The sequence below is a fragment of the Salvelinus namaycush genome, chromosome 4 (assembly GCF_016432855.1).
Source record: "Salvelinus namaycush isolate Seneca chromosome 4, SaNama_1.0, whole genome shotgun sequence".
Lineage (NCBI taxonomy): Eukaryota > Metazoa > Chordata > Actinopteri > Salmoniformes > Salmonidae > Salvelinus > Salvelinus namaycush.
The window spans coordinates 16,367,862-16,383,780 of NC_052310.1; the positions used below are offsets into that span (position 1 = coordinate 16,367,862).

Genomic DNA, 15,919 nt, shown 5'->3' on the forward strand with positions numbered 1-15,919 from the left:
GTGGCTGTAACAGTATACATACTCTAAAAGTTTTCCCGCCTCCTTGGACTGGTAGATGTCACATGTGTGCAGGGGTCCTGTCTGATTGGCTGCCTGACACAGCTTCTTGTGGAACTGGAACTGCAGAATGAAGCTCACAAAGTACCTGCCGGAGAGAAAACGACACAGTTAATCAAACATGTTGTCAAACAGATTTTGATGGCGTTTGAGGATCGATTTTGTATTAATGTGTATTTGTAATATTAATATTCCCTCAGTGGTCTTTATTCTTAAAGTGTATGTTGAGAAATGACTATCCATCGTCCATAATAATACTGCTGTATATGGATCTGAGGAAAAAAGTGAGATGGTTGGAAAGAGAATTCTACCTGATGTATGGGGTGTTTCCTGGAATGTGATATTTCGCTCCAGCGTCCATGTGCTCCTCTGTGCGTTTGGTGGGAGGACATATACCCTGGTATTTTGTCCTTGAAAAGTGAACAAGGGAAGGCAAACTGACAGTTTTCTGAAACAGTGCATTTTATATAATGAAACTATTATTTTGGATATAAACAATTTCCCTCCACAAACTTTCCTTGTGTTAAATATTTTCGTGCCACTCACCTGAGGTGCCACCAGTCTGCGTTGTATCGCTCTGGGGGGGTGTGCCCACTAAACACACTCCATCTCCACTGGTCAATGAGATAACCAAAGGGAAGGAAGGCCATCTTCTCCAGAGCCATCTTCAGCAGGTAGTTGATGTCACTCTCTACAATAAACAAGCCAATTAAAATCACACACAAAAGAATAAGCACAACAATAAGTAACTAAGTACCTTAGTCACTAACACGCTGACAAAACCGGATGTGCGTGCACGTTGATTTTGTTCACCCACACCAGAAGCATTCAGGACACTCAGGTTGAAATATCAAAACAAACTCTGAACCAATTATATTCATTTGGGGACAGGTCAAAAACCATTAAACATGTATGGCAATTTAGCTAGCTAATTTGTCCCGGTATATAAACATTGGGTTGATATTTTACCTGAAATGCACAAGGTTGACACTTGTTTTTTTTTCCTCTGACAATTAATCCACAGATAAAACAGTAAACCGAATTAGTTTCTCGTCATCTCTCCTTCCTTCAGGCTTTTTTTTCTTTGGACTTTATATGGCGGTTGGCAACCAACTTCACCGCATTACAACCGACCGGAGTGTGGACCTAAATTCCTCTTCCAATCACCCACGTGGGTATATGCTCCTAAAAACCAATGAGGAGATGGGAGAGGCCGGACTTGCAGCGCATTGAGCGTCACAAATAGAACCAATTTCTATTTTACCGCCTGACCATCCAGACGCTCGCTAGCAGTGTGGGTGCAATGATTGAATAACATGTATGTGTACATTTATTTTGCAACACGAGCGGTGTGGTCAGCATGTAAGTAAGTAACTAACTTACTCAGTTACGTAATAACTTACTTAGACTACTTACTTTCTTACTCATGAACTTTCTTACTCTCCTAATGTGAGAGAAATTACGTATTTACCTGATTTGTTTGATATTAATAGTTAACGGATAGTAAGACATTTCTGTTCTACTAATGCTGTGTTTTTATGGTCTCCACTCTAGCTCCCTGCAGCTAATCTGGGTGTATAAGAACCAGGATTCCTCTGTAAGGTCAGGCTCCTCTGTCAGGATTCCTCTGTTGGGTCGACCAGCCTCATTATTGCAGAGCATTCACTTCATTCACGTGTGACCTGCTTCTTATTAATACGTTTTGAATGAAGTAATATCCTGATAGGTGATTGCCCTTGTCGCTCCTCATTATTAATTAGAATTTGTGACAAATTTACTTACTTACTTGGAAACACTGTACTTACGAACCACAAAAAGAAATTGTTTTATGAATTGTATATACTTAGCAAACAAGGTAGGAAATAAATTGGAGCATACCGTTGTCGTTGGTCGCGTTAGACAGTAGGCCGATGCTGGCCAGATGCTTAGGTGTGGACACAGAGAGGGACATGACATCACCAATGGCCTCGTGGAAGCCTGGGTTAGCACCGCGGCGGAAGCTTATCGGTTGTTCCTTGTACTGCAGGTAATATTCAACATGGCCCATCTCGTGGTGCACTGTGAAAAGCTGCTGCATGTTGACTGCTGTGCACTGTTTGATCCTGAATGTGAGGAAACATCACATATGAAGACACCGGAACCTTCTTTCGCATCCCCTCCCTCTCTTTTCTCCACTCCTTGAGTTCATTTCCATAACTACATTTCCACTTGCTCACCTGAAGTCCTTTCTATTGTAGAAGTCCCAGGCAGATGCATGACACACCACCTCGCGACCTTCTGGCTTCTCCAACATAGACTTGTCCCAGAACTCTTGGGGCATTTTGATGAGGCCGAGGGAGGTGAAGAACTCCTCAGCCACCCGGAACATGTGAGTAGCATTCCAGTTCTATGAGGAAAATCGTTGTATTTCAGGTATATACGGCCAAGCTAATGTTAACAGACTTCCAATGGACGAACTTTGACTTTTACCTGAGTTAAAAAGTGATTAGGAATAATTTGGTAAAAGTGATTTCAACTAGGCGAGATAAGTTTGGGCTTTTATTTTTAACAAACACTGAGTTTTTGGATGTAGTTTTTTGATATACAGTAATGTAATTCCTTAACTTTCAACTCACAATTTCTCACTGTTCTACATGTAAACTGATCTACAGTAATAACAAAATCTCAAATTTCACCAGCTTACTTTGGCCACCATTTCATCGGTCACGTCCACATTGGGTTTGCCGGGGAAGGGGATCATCATGTCATAGATGTTGTTCCAGGTTTGCGACCACATGTTTCCTGAGGAAATGAAGCCCAGGCACTTAGCATTAGCCAGAGGCTTGATAAATCTACAGGTTGAGCCTTCCTATTCACAGACACTGAGCAAATACCGCTATTGCATTATAGCTAGCAGCGGGGGGGTTCCTGGCGCATGTTTATGTTTATTGTCATGAATCTTGCCCTGGAGGCAGAACTGAGAGATTTCCGCTAGATGGGCCAGCTGCAAAGTAAAAATTGTCAATATCGTAAAAATTCATGAAAAAAAATGCTTTTTGGTCTTCATTTTAGGTTAGGGTTAGCACTAGCAGTGTGGTTAAGGTTAGGTTTAAAATCAGATTTTATGACTTTGTGGCTGTGCCAGCTAGTGACCACTCTGCAGAGCTGCCTCCAGGGCAAGATTCATGACAATAAATGCCAACCTGCTTTCCTGACACCGTCACTTGATCAGGAAACCTCGGAGCCCATTCTAACCTACTGAGTGGCTGACAGTAACGTCTATTATAGGGCCCAGGTCAGGGTCAAGTAATAATGAAAAACTCAGGGCCCTAGCTAAAGCTAATACTAAGCTACGATGGACTGAGTTAAAGTTTGAAATATGGCTGAGAAATCAGTGACTGGACATCGTGCATTGGCTATAAGTTAACACAGACATGTAAAGGTAAACTCACCTAGCAGGTGAGCAGGGATAGGTCCTTTAAGATTGATGTATTTCGGTCCGTAATGGTCGTAGAGCTTGCGGCGCACAAAGGCGTGAAGATTCTGGTAGAGCGGCTGCACCTGTTTGTAAATAGCCTCCAGGTCATTCTCAAAAGTCTTTGACTCGTACCACGAACGCCAGTATGCTCCCGTGTCATCGAAACCTATAGAGGACAAAACCATAATGTTTATCAACAATGACATTTCACTCGTCCACCTCTCCTCTCTCTTTCACTACAGCTATGGTCATAACTTACAATACCTGCGAAATACTGTATGTTAGAAATAGTGACATTCACAGTGACACACACGTAAGGTGAACGTAACATTCTTACCATCAGTTTTATAGGCCTTGTTGCTAAGCTCCACAAACTTTGGATACTCTGCCTTGAGTGGCACACCCGATGCATTGTGCCAACCCTCCCAAGCATACAGCAGTGTCTTGTAGCTCCGTGAGTTGGCCATGATCTCTGTCAGCTCTGTGGAGCCAAAGTCAGACACCCTCAGTTACAGAATACAGAAACTGCTAGAGCACATAGGGGACTACTGGTTTTCCAAACGTTGCCAACGAAAGAGAACAATAGTTTTAACTTTCCTAAAACAATGAGGCATTTAAGTGTTCAGATGACTTCCTGATCTCCTCTCCGTGTGACAGGTGCGTTACAGATACATCTTCTAAGAGATTAGCCTTGAGTTATGATGATGCAACAGCGGCGGAGTGGCCAAAAAACAACACATATGCCTTCAGAAAGTATTCACACACTTTTTGCACATTTTATTGTGTTACAGCCTGAAGTTAAACATGGATTCAATTGAGACTTTGTGTGACTGATCTACATTTTACACACACAACCCCATAATGTCAATGTGGAAGTATTCATAAGTATTTCAAAAATTAAGTATTCAACCCCTTTGTTCAGTAGTAAAAATGTGCTTAACAATTCACATAAGTTGCATGGACTCACTCTGTGTTCAATAATAGTGGTTAACATACTTTTTGAATGCCCCATCTCTGTACCCCACACATACAATTATCTGTAAGGTCTCTCAATCGACCAGGGAGGTTTTTCAATGCCTTCCAAAGAAGGGCAACGATTGGTAGATGGGTAAAAAAATATATTTTAAAAAGTAGACATTGAATATCCCTTTGAGCATTGTGAAGATATTAAGTAGGTTTTGGATTGTGTATCAATACACCCAGTCACTACAAAGATACAGGCATCCTTTCTAACTCAGTTGCCGGAGAGGAAGGAAACTGCTCAGGGATTTCACCATGAGGCCAATGGTGATTTTAAAACAGTTAAAGAGTTTAATGATTCTGATATGAGAACTGAGGATGGATCAACGACATTGTAATTACTCCACAATACTAACCTAAATGACAAAGTGGAAAGAAGGAAGCCTGTACAGAATAGAAAATATTCCATAACATGCATCTGTTTTGCAACAAGGCACTTAAGTAATGTGGCAAAGAAATTAACTTTTTGTCCTGAATTCAAAGCGTTATGTTTGGGGCAAATCACTGAGTACCACTTTTCATATTTTCAAGCATGGTGGTGGCTGCATCATGTTATGGGTATGCTTGTCCTCGGCAAGGGAGATTTTTAGGATCAAAATAAACTGAATACAGCTAAGCACAGACTAAATCCTAGAGGAAAACCTGGTTCAGTCTGCTTTCCAACAGACACTGGGAAACAAATTCACCTTTCAGCAGGACAATAATCTAAAATCTCAAGGCCAAATCTACACTGGAGTTGCTTACCAAGATGACATTGCATGTTTCGGAGTGGCCAAGTTACAGTTTTGACTTGAAATCTTCTTGAAAATCTATGGCAAGGCTTGAAAATGGCTTTCTAGCAATGATCAACAACAAACTTGACAGAGCTTGAAGAATTGTAAAATGAATAAATGGGCAAATATTGTACAATCCAGGTGTGCAAAGCTCTTAGTGACTTACCCAAAAGGTGTTTCTAACATGTATTGTCTCAGGGGGTGAATACTTATCTAATCATATATTAGTGTTTTACTTTTTTATAAATGTTAGACGTTTTCTTCCGCTTTGACATTAAAATATTTTGTGTACTGTAGATCGTTGACCAAAAGATACAATTAAATCCATTTTCATCCCACTTTGTAGCACAAAATGTGGAAGAAGTCAAAGGGTGTGAATACTTTCTGAAGGCACTGTATTTTACAGGCTGAGCATAGGAAGTGAAGGTGAGGAAAGTTGAAGGCCACTGAACAAAGTGAGTTTGGTGGGGGGAAAAAGCAATGATCCAATGGCTGGGGTCCCTGTTTGTTATTATAATACAACCCAAAGTGTTGTTTTGCGACACGCAACACCGGTCAGATTCTTTAGTTACCCTGGACCACCCAATGTTTACTTTAGTAGATTGTGAAATGAGGAATCATCTGGGGCGGAAGTGGATTCTCATTTTGGAGTGTAAACACATTAGCAGAAACCATTTCCATGAACTGGTTTGAAATGTATATTAGGGCGTCAAAATGTACACAGTGTAGCAGGCCTGTAAGAGCGTTTTTGTTGACGTTTGATTTACGTCCATTACACTGTATAACATTGGTAAATGACTTACAATAAGTACAAAAGTGATTGTTTGGGTGCATTACGGAATTTTGCATTGGAAATTGCTCTCACACAATCTTCTCACACATCTACTGTCTTTTGGCAATCATGATAGTTCACAATTAGTTTTTGGGCGGGCACAGCACACAAAGCACAGGCCAGGGTTTAAACCAACACGTAGATCATTGGGAATGACTGATGAAGTCGACGTGCTCTGGACTGTAGTCTGATGACCAGTAGCAGGACGTTTCAACGTTCCTAAAGAGCTGAAATTGAACCACTTCCTCCAGAGACCTCTTCAAAGTAATTGCCCTCATCTTTATATAACTTTATATAATATTTACCGCTTCTCTTGTCTTTCTTTTTTTGGACAACTATACCCCTCTTTGTTAATACTTGTTAAAATGTTCCCCTACTTTAAAAAAAAAAGTTTTACTTTTTGTCTTAGAGATTCTCTGGTACTTTTGTAGTTCTGAAAGCAGCACTCACTAGCCAAAAGTATAGTCTGTCTCTGTCGCTCTGTGTCTGTCTGTTCTATGATGTCTCATGCAAGTCATTGCTAATTGAGGTAAGACAGTAATTCTGCTGATAGATTATGCATGTAAGAACTACACATGGACACATTCAGCCCAAAGCGGGAGGTTTTTTAGTCGCCAAAGTATCAGAGCATGTCTTTAACTGTAATTACATGAAGACAGCCACTCACCTGGCTCAATAGACCAGCATTCATTAGTCTTTGGACACACTTTGGCGGTAGAGTATATTTCAGACATCTTGCTTAGTATGACGTTGTACTGGGGAAATAAGGAGATTGTGAAAAGACTCAATTCCTCTGTGACTTCATTCAGACCTTGCTGATGCCGTCCTTCAACAGCTGAAATAAACGTATTATGTTTTATAACATCTGCTACAGATATTCTGACATTTCAGTATCACATTATACACCACATTTGAGTCTGACTCATCTGATAATATGTAGACAATAGGAGACTGACCTCATTTCTTTCTCTTGCAGGTAGGTTAGCCGCTCCCAGGATGTTGATCTTCTTGAGACGCCTCTGCAGAGTAGTGTTGAAGGTGGCCAACACAGTAGGAGAGAAGTTATCTTTGGCCTTCTTCCCCCAGGCTTCTGTGAAGTCCTGCTTCATCCCATCAGATTCCACCTGTAGACACAGACCGGTGATCAGGTTATATAATCTAGCTGCCCAACAGCCCTCGCTTCACAGCATCCCGTATTTTGGGCAAAGTAGCACACGTAACTAGTAGTCACAGTCCAAGGTGAAAATAGTACACACAGGTACCATTGACATCCAATCATTTGGAACATTGATATATTTTGTTCAGAAAATGATTAATAACCCTACATGGATTCAATTGAGACTTTGTGTGACTGATCTACATTTTACACACACAACCCTACTAAGGAACCCATTTAACTGTAGTTACCCTTTTCATATAATGGCCACTCACACAATCATTTTCCTACTGTATTTTTTTCTTATTCCCTACTTCTGGTCTAGTGTTGTTAGACTGATTGCACCAATCACAGGCAAAGGCCCACAGCATATTGAATGCTAATGGGGATCATGACAATTAGCTGTGGGGCCAGAAGGCCCTCTTTGTGGCAACAGTTAAAGCACAGGGGTTGAGTGGGAGTACAAAGCTAGAGAACTCTGACTGCCGGATAAAAAAAAACAGTGCCTAATACATAAGAAGTGGAGACGACGACTACTGAACTGGGAAAGCACCGTCGCTCACAGTTCAAGGATGGCATACAGACATTATATTGTTCTTTTGCTCTTACTACTGTATTATAACGGTGATACATGGGTGACACTGGAAGGCAAGGCCGCTCAGAACATCACACACAGTACATAACATGTTATCCTTTCAGTTCTGACACTGACCGAAGCACATTGAAGATGCATCAAAGGGTTGAGAAGCTCTAGCTAAGCCGCCTCAGTTCACCTTATCTTCCTGCTTCTGACAGCTGATGTTATACCAATACTGCCAAAAACTAGACTGTCACAAACATATTAGATAGAGTTGTTTTTATTATCAGTTTAGGGTGTTTTTACAGTATAGTGAACTTCTCACCAGCTGTATGCTAACCTCAAGCCACCAGCTACAGTAGTTTGTGGTTTCTGAATACTCTATTATCACATTTGGGGAGAACACAAAGCAACTCCTTTCCCTCCTGAGTGTTTGTTCCTAAACTGAGTAGACTGGCCTTTGTGTACTTTTGGGCGCTCTCAATGCATTGTTAAATTTAACCCATTTGAGTACCCTTTTTTGTGCTATTAAAAAATAAATCACCTATTGAAAACCTACTAGTGCCCAAGCTGCCTTTCTCACGTTGTGTTTTCCTACAGGGAATCCGTCTACATCCACTGTGTTAGAGGTTGAAGAAGCTCCAGTCCAGTAATTGTGTTATCTTAGCCACAGAGCAAAGAGTCACTGTCAGGACACTGACTACACTGGGGCTGTCTGGAGTCACAGCACAGGACATAGACATCCTGTCAGGAAAGTAGCTTCTGTTACAGTGATGTTTTCATTGAGGTCCAGCTTATCTGATGTGTATCTAACACCACTGATTAACAATGGGCTGAACGGAAAACTGGTAACAGTGTTGAGGCCTTAACTCTGACCTTTCTCCTCCCTCTTTCTCTCTTAACCTCGGTTTTGCTGTCCCACACCCAACTATATTTCTATTTTTTCGAAAGGATAATAAAGACAAGGTGAAAAACTGTTGACTGCCCTCCTCTCTCTCTCAAGGCCGTTGAATGTGTTCACTCGCTTATGAAAGTTTGCCTCTAATTCGAAGGCCCGAGGGGATGTCCTGAGGCCATTCGGCGACGTTTCCACCAGGTACCTTAACGGTTTTGGCACTACGTTATCCCTCTGACATTCTGAGAACGTTTTAAGAGCATTGCATAATGGTTCCAAGGAAACGTTATGAAAGGGATCTTTGTCTAGTTCCCTGTAAGTTCCCAGGACGTCATAGAGGACTGTGTCAGGACCTTTTTGTAGGACATTTTCAGGAAGTTTACATTTTACTAGTCCTTAGGACGTCGCGTGAAGTTGGGAACGTTCTCTGGGGGACCTTTTTCTAGTTCCCGGTTTGTCCCGGGGACATCCCCAAAGACGTTTTTAGGACGTTCTTGGGACATTGTATCATGGTCCTCTGGAGGTTTTGTCTAGTTCCCTGTTGGTCCCTTGGACGTCCACAAGGATGTTTTTAGGACATTCTTGTTACGTTGTGTTATTGTCCCGTGAACCCCCCCATTGATTGTCCCGGAGTTTACCAAACCATTATAAGTAAAGTAATGAAATGAAATGGTATCAGGGTTGTAAGGTATTACGCTGTTCAGCTAAAATAGTGTAAAGATATTGAATCAATGACAATATGATTACATTTGAAATAATCACTTAGTACTGACCATGTACCCCAATATGATTTAGGGTATGCTGATCTTTCTGCTGCGCCACAAAGTCCTACCTATAATAAATATCTGCACTTAACAAAATAATGCCTTCTGCACTGCTATTTAAATGATCAGTGAATCTGACTATTCTCTCGTTGATTTAATTTACTTATTTCAACAATTTGAGTTTTAGTATACTTGTCTAATGATGGTGGGCCATATTATTCTGTTTTAATGTTACTCCTGAATCACTATGTAAATATAATAGTTTTGTATTCCATGTATTTTTAACAGAGTTGAGATTTACTTTGAAGTGCAAAGTGTAGGAATTGGCCTATAGGTGAAATCAGTCATTGATACAGACATGGTGGCGTAGCAGCCAAGAGGTTGTGAGGACATGTTAAATAATAACTACTGTAGGAATAAACAATGTAATTTATGTCAATTTGGTCAAATATGTAAGTTTAATTTTTTTGGGGGGGAAAAGCACTGTTTGGGACCTTGACACAACCCAAGATCGTCCTAAAAAATGTCCTCGGGGACGTCGCCAGAACAGACAGGGAACTAGACAAAACCATTTTGTGACGTCCCGGGGACATCCTAACTACTCATTATTGTTTGCAGGGTAGTGTCGTTGCACAAAGGGCCCAAGGGTTCACTCTTGTTTAGCCTCTCGTCAATATAAAGTTCATTTGTAAAGCGGTATATGGGGAGGGAACTATTTCCTTTCACGCGTCAGTCAAATGTTCCCATCCAATTTTAGATCGGGATTCAGAAAAACTAGGAACCGCAGTCAATTTCAAGTGGCACTCTCAGTGTTTGGCTAAATTAAGTATTCATTTTTCTCAGAAAATCTGCATCCTCACTCTGTATGATTTCAGATTTTCTGAGGAGAACGAATGCTGCATTCAAACGTGCTCTATGAACGTTAAAGAAGCCTCTTTTGAAAGCAGAACACCATGGATTTGGACCTGCTTTGACAGCCGTGGGCGCACACGTTTCATGTACTTTTTGGGGTAGTTGATATTCCATCGGCGTTTCAAAGTAACTGATGGTTGCCCAAAACCAGCGGTGCTCTTTGAGAGTTTAATTTTCAGAGCCTAATTGAGATTTGTCCGGAGGGTTAATATATCTGCTGTTTGATCCTTTGCTCTCCTCGGCATGGGCTAATTTGCACTGAGATGAAATAATGTGTTCTGAGACCGCGAGGTTATCATAGGTGTGTGTGCATGCGTGCGTCCCTACGTGTGTCTACATAGAGATGCGGGGGGTGGGGGGGTGGGGGGCGGGATATATCTAACCTAATTCAACTACCTACCATGCTTTACTATGGAACACTATAAGAGTACATTTCGCCTCAGATTCTGCACATCAGCCTAATCCACGAGGACAAAGCTCATGTCTGAGACAAGGACTGAGACAAAGATGAACTCAGTGACGTGGTAATCCCAGCCCAAGTTGAATGGAATGTTGGGGTTAACTCTTCAGTACATCCCCCGCCAGTCAATGTGACGGTCATGCCAATTCAGTGTCGGGGCCTGTGGGGAGGAGACTCGGAGAGAGACCTGGCAGGCTCCCCTCTGCCTGCCAGATCTTATAGAATGCAAAGCCCCTGATTCCCTTTGATCCCATCTTTGATGTGTAAGGAATAATAGCGCTCATAACTGGCAACCTACCAGTCAGGCCAGAGCTTGCTTTTCTTTCACCTCACATCCTCGGCTCACTGTTGGATAGAGGAAAGCAGCGGGCATTGTGTAAGTTGACCCCGGTGACACGGGCTGGGTTCCGGAGAGGTTACACCTGTTGTGACCAACATGTGGTGGAGCCATCGTTCCATTCTAAGCCTGGCTAGTAGAGGAAAACCCTGTTGAGACAGCCGTCTGGCTAGGGAGAATAACTCTTGAGGCATAGACGCTCAATGCCTGGTGTTTTGTGTGTGCTTTTATCTCTCAGAGCTACAGAATACTGCCTCACACCTCTGCAGTTTCATTGATCCCTTCAAAATGCCTGGGTGGCTCTACTTTTTCTCATTTTTCAGTCTCCAGCGAACATAACCAGCCCATACGATTATGCAAATGTTCTCCTGCTAGCATATGGTGAGACGGGAGGAGCAGTAAAAAATAAGCTGGTGGCAGTAGCATGCAAATGTCTCATTACTCCACTCTGAAAAGTCCCATTTAAACCGCACTAGTCTTTTATTGTTTATCTTAGGAAATCCATGTTATAAAATGTCAAGTGCATCAACCTGTGAAATTGCATTTTGTACAATGCTTGGAAAAGAAGCAGGCTTCTGAACTTAATAAAAATAAGTTGGCCAATTCTCCCCTCTCCACACCCCCCTCGGGCTTCATTCAAGACTCGGAGACGCTCGAACCACATGTGTTTAGGTCCTTTTGATGATTTCAGAAGAAACACAAGCCGAGTTGGCAGAAATGGGAGGAACTGAGCATATAATTTTGGATGAGGATGAATAGTGTTGGTTGTAAAGCCGTGCGGGGCTCAACCCAACAAACATCCCTCTATGGGTGCTGTTGTCATACAAGGAACCAGTCCGGCCCTGGCAAACACAACTCAGTAACACTTTACAGTACCCCCATAAAGCCTTTTTTTTACCAGCTATACAACATTCACAAAGCCTTTTATGAATGCCTACATAAGGGACGATACAGTAAAGTGTTACTGTAAGGGTGGATGGTAGGCTCCTTACTTGCCCTGAATGGTTCAGGCTGTCTGGCTGGTGTTGGTTAGCAAGGAGAGGCAGGAAGTAGAATATCCAGTGCATGGTTTTTATTTTAAGGGGATAATTCACCCAAATTACAAAATGACTCGTTGGTTTCCTTACCCTGTAAGCAGTCTATGTACAAGGTATGACAGCAATCCATCCATTGGTTTAGTTTCCCTGGCAGTGGCTGGAACTGTGGCACAAATCCCATTCAAGCCATGGGACTGATATTAGGATTTTTCACGCATAATGTTCAAATAATCTATAAGTGACATTGGTAAGCTTCACAATATATTGGAGATAATTTCGGATGATTTGGACATGATGCACGGAAAATTTAAATATCAGTCTGATTACTTGAATGGGATTTGTGCCACAAATGCTAAAACGTTAGCATTTGGAAACAATGCCAGGGAAACTAGACCAAATCATGGTTTTCGGTCATACCTTGTCCATAGACTGCTTACAGGGTAAGGAAGCCAATATGTAATTTGGGTGAACTATCTCTTTAAGGCTCTTGGAGCAAGTGCAGGTATTTACAAAAGGTACTCATCCAACAAGATGCTGGACCAGGCTCAAAGTAAAGTAATGAAACTGATAGAAACTAGTCAAAAGAAGATAAAGACTGAAAATCGATCAGTCGTGACTAGCCCTAGGACTCACAGCAGAGACAGAGGGACATTTTGAATTCAATCTCTCATAAAGCTCTACACCTGAGCATTTATACTCTCCAGCCACTGGAAACAATAGTTTAACCCATCCAGTGGTGGATGGGTTAATAATAATAATAAAACATTTTTTTTAAGTTATATTCCTTTCTATTTTATTCACTTGAAAGAAAGCCTGTCCCTTTAAGAGTGGCTGATGTCACAGCTAGCAGTGTTAATTAGCCTTACTCCCAAATTCAGTTTGCCACCTGTGGCTATGCAGAGAATATGTGGTTTGCTAACATTATTATTCTACCAGTTTTATCCTTTACTGTGTGTGAATGCAAGAACTGTGAGTACATCATTTGTTTCCTAAGACGAAGTTGTCAATGTTTTAGTCATATTTTCATCATTGTACAGAATTTTATGCTAACTAAGAAACTACTGTTAGCCACATTTTGCCTGTCATCAGACTAGTTGTAGCCATGTGTATGTATTTTTTGAGTCACTGGATTGTTATCGCAGAGGATAAATGTTTTCTTGTTATTGCTAAATAAAGTAGATGTGCCTTGTTATTATAGGCAAGTCAACCCCGTTTTCATGATTTCTGGTAGCTCATCAAAATAAATCACATGTTTTTGGACTCATTCAGCAGTTTTAAGCAGTTTCTTTTCATCTTTTTTTTAACTAAGTAGAATACTATTGGAAATGAATGTTGAAAGTTCTATTTCTATTCCTAAAACATACTGTAAGTTAAATGATGCTGTTGCTGCTTCCCATTGACAATAACTTTTAATAAATAGCCCAGTGTCAAAACACCGTTGTGAAGTGTCCAAATCAATAATCCGTTTGTGATATCTTGAAAACATAAAATGTACTACATACATGTGCCACAATAGTAATCATATCATTTATTTTTACGAGCACCTTAATCTGCATATGCGCCGCTCATATTGATTAGGGCAGAAATCAAGTTGTATGCGCTGTTGAATCTAACAATTCAAAAACGACATGGAAGTGGAAATATTGTGTATCACTCGTTAGAGGACAACATGCTGAAGACAACCAGCATTCTACAACGCCGTAAGACCACCAGCATGTATGACAAAATCAAAGGTACAAACCCAATGATGTTGATCTGTTTTAAGCAATCGATTTTGTGTCATTGTGATCACTATAAACGTTCATACTAACGTCACTAACCAGAGGTTAAAAGGATGTGGTCAAAACATGAGGTTCTGTAACGTAACACGTACTGTCCAAATAAATCAACATTTCAATTTAGGCTGATTGTGTACACACATTTCTCACTAGTTTAACCAGAGTTAAAACATACTCTTATGCACAATTTTAACCATAGTGACCGTGCAGCAAGTCTGTTCATTCGCCCTGCCTACTTTATTAGAACCCATCAAGCCATAGCATCGATAGTATTCTATTCATTGTTATTTCAGACCACAATTGGATAAATACAGCTTTATTGGACAATCTCACAGCTAAATATTGCACAGACACCTGCACATTTATGGTCAACTGTAATCAAGATTAAAGAGCAGCAAACTGAAGAACAGCCTCTCTCCTGTGTATCCAGAGCACAATCTCCATATATTTGCCTACTCACTCCAGTGATAGTTCCCTGAGGTTCTCACACACCATCGTAATATAATATTGGAGTGATTCAAGGCTGCAAGTTCATTTGCAGTGTGACCCACCAAGAAATCCTATCAGATTTTGGATCCAGTCCTATTGGACTCCTATGGGATTCTAACCTATAGAATTGTATTTTATAGGATTCCAATAATTATAATCTGATATAAATCTGATAGCATTTTCTATAGGATTTTTTGACTAGGGTTGAGCCATGGGGTAAGTTAAGCAAATTAAAGTGTTTTCTTCCTAGGCATAATGCAAGGCATTATTACTGGGATATGAGGTAACAGTGCCTGGTCTATGTTAAAAGTGTTTTAAAAAGTACAAAGTGTTGTGTTAAGCCTGTCTTAAAACATGATTCAAATACAAACGCGGTTATGAGTGTACATGGTTTTAAAAAGGTAGTGGTAGTATTTATTTTAGTACAGACATTTTGTAGGCGGCTTGACTTACCCCAAACCCGGGGAAAATTGTGCCAAGAGACCACTTTTTGGACAAGCTATGTTTTCAAAACTAATGTTTACATTAATTCTGATTATTTCCAGGGATACAAACATCCTAAAATATGTAGATATCTTCGTTAGAAATAATAATATTTCCCTTGACTGAGAAATGCTGAATGCAAAAAAATGGCTCAACTTACCCCACTCTCCCCTACTGTTATTTATCTTCAATGTTCAGGAACGATTTAGTTTAGATTACATAGGTATAACCTACTCAACCAAAATGAATGTTTGGTGAGGTGACCAAGCAATTAGAACAACATGTATACTGTGTAATGTGACTAGTGAGGAAGCACAGTTAGCTTTCTCACAGTTACTCACAACAAACGTGTCCATAGTGGTTAGCTTTGGACTGAAGAGGCCAACAACTAAGTAATTAAACAACTGTCAACATTTAATTCAAACACCTCTGTGTGCTGAGTGGAGGAGGGGTCCTACCTTTTTCTCGGCATTGTGGGGCGTAATGTTGGTCTGGTATGTCCAGCTGGCCTCTTGGTTTTGGTAGATGACCAGCTCAGCGGCGGTATTGTAGGCAGTGACAAAGTCTTTGGCCCCGGCCTCTGTGGCAGGGAAGGTCCCTGGCACCCACTCGGGTGGCAGGACAAATTGACAGAGTCCCAAGAGTGGCAATAGCACCACCACCGCTCCCCAAAGCATTCTGGCCATTCTGGCCCTAGAGATAAGTGGAGAAGGCTAAAAATACACTTGTTGCTGTGAGAGTAGAGTAACTAACACCTTCCCTGGGTTTTTCTCATCCAAGTCTCCCTCCTGCTTCTCTTCTCCTACTGCCTCTGTCGGTTCCTCAAATGCTGAGCCGCCACAGTCGGCTCCTTTTTAAGTGGCTAGCAGTCTAACCCAGCCCACACTTTTCT

The 15,919-nt window shown here is 41.1% G+C and overlaps 1 protein-coding gene across 1 annotated transcript in view; it reads right to left on the reverse strand.

Annotated features, from left to right (window-relative positions):
- Window positions 1-15,704, reverse strand: part of LOC120045381 (angiotensin-converting enzyme-like) — a 32,282-nt gene extending 16,578 nt beyond the window's left edge. Inside the window, exons 1-11 of the mRNA XM_038990254.1 lie at window positions 15,486-15,704; window positions 7,096-7,263; window positions 6,807-6,894; window positions 3,852-3,995; window positions 3,489-3,680; window positions 2,741-2,838; window positions 2,274-2,443; window positions 1,936-2,159; window positions 604-748; window positions 369-467; window positions 23-145 (exon numbers count right to left, since the gene is read on the reverse strand). Coding sequence (XP_038846182.1) covers window positions 23-145; window positions 369-467; window positions 604-748; window positions 1,936-2,159; window positions 2,274-2,443; window positions 2,741-2,838; window positions 3,489-3,680; window positions 3,852-3,995; window positions 6,807-6,894; window positions 7,096-7,263; window positions 15,486-15,704 — 1,670 coding nt within the window. The remainder of the gene's footprint in view (window positions 1-22; window positions 146-368; window positions 468-603; window positions 749-1,935; window positions 2,160-2,273; window positions 2,444-2,740; window positions 2,839-3,488; window positions 3,681-3,851; window positions 3,996-6,806; window positions 6,895-7,095; window positions 7,264-15,485) is intronic.
- Window positions 15,705-15,919: the final 215 nt, after the last annotated feature.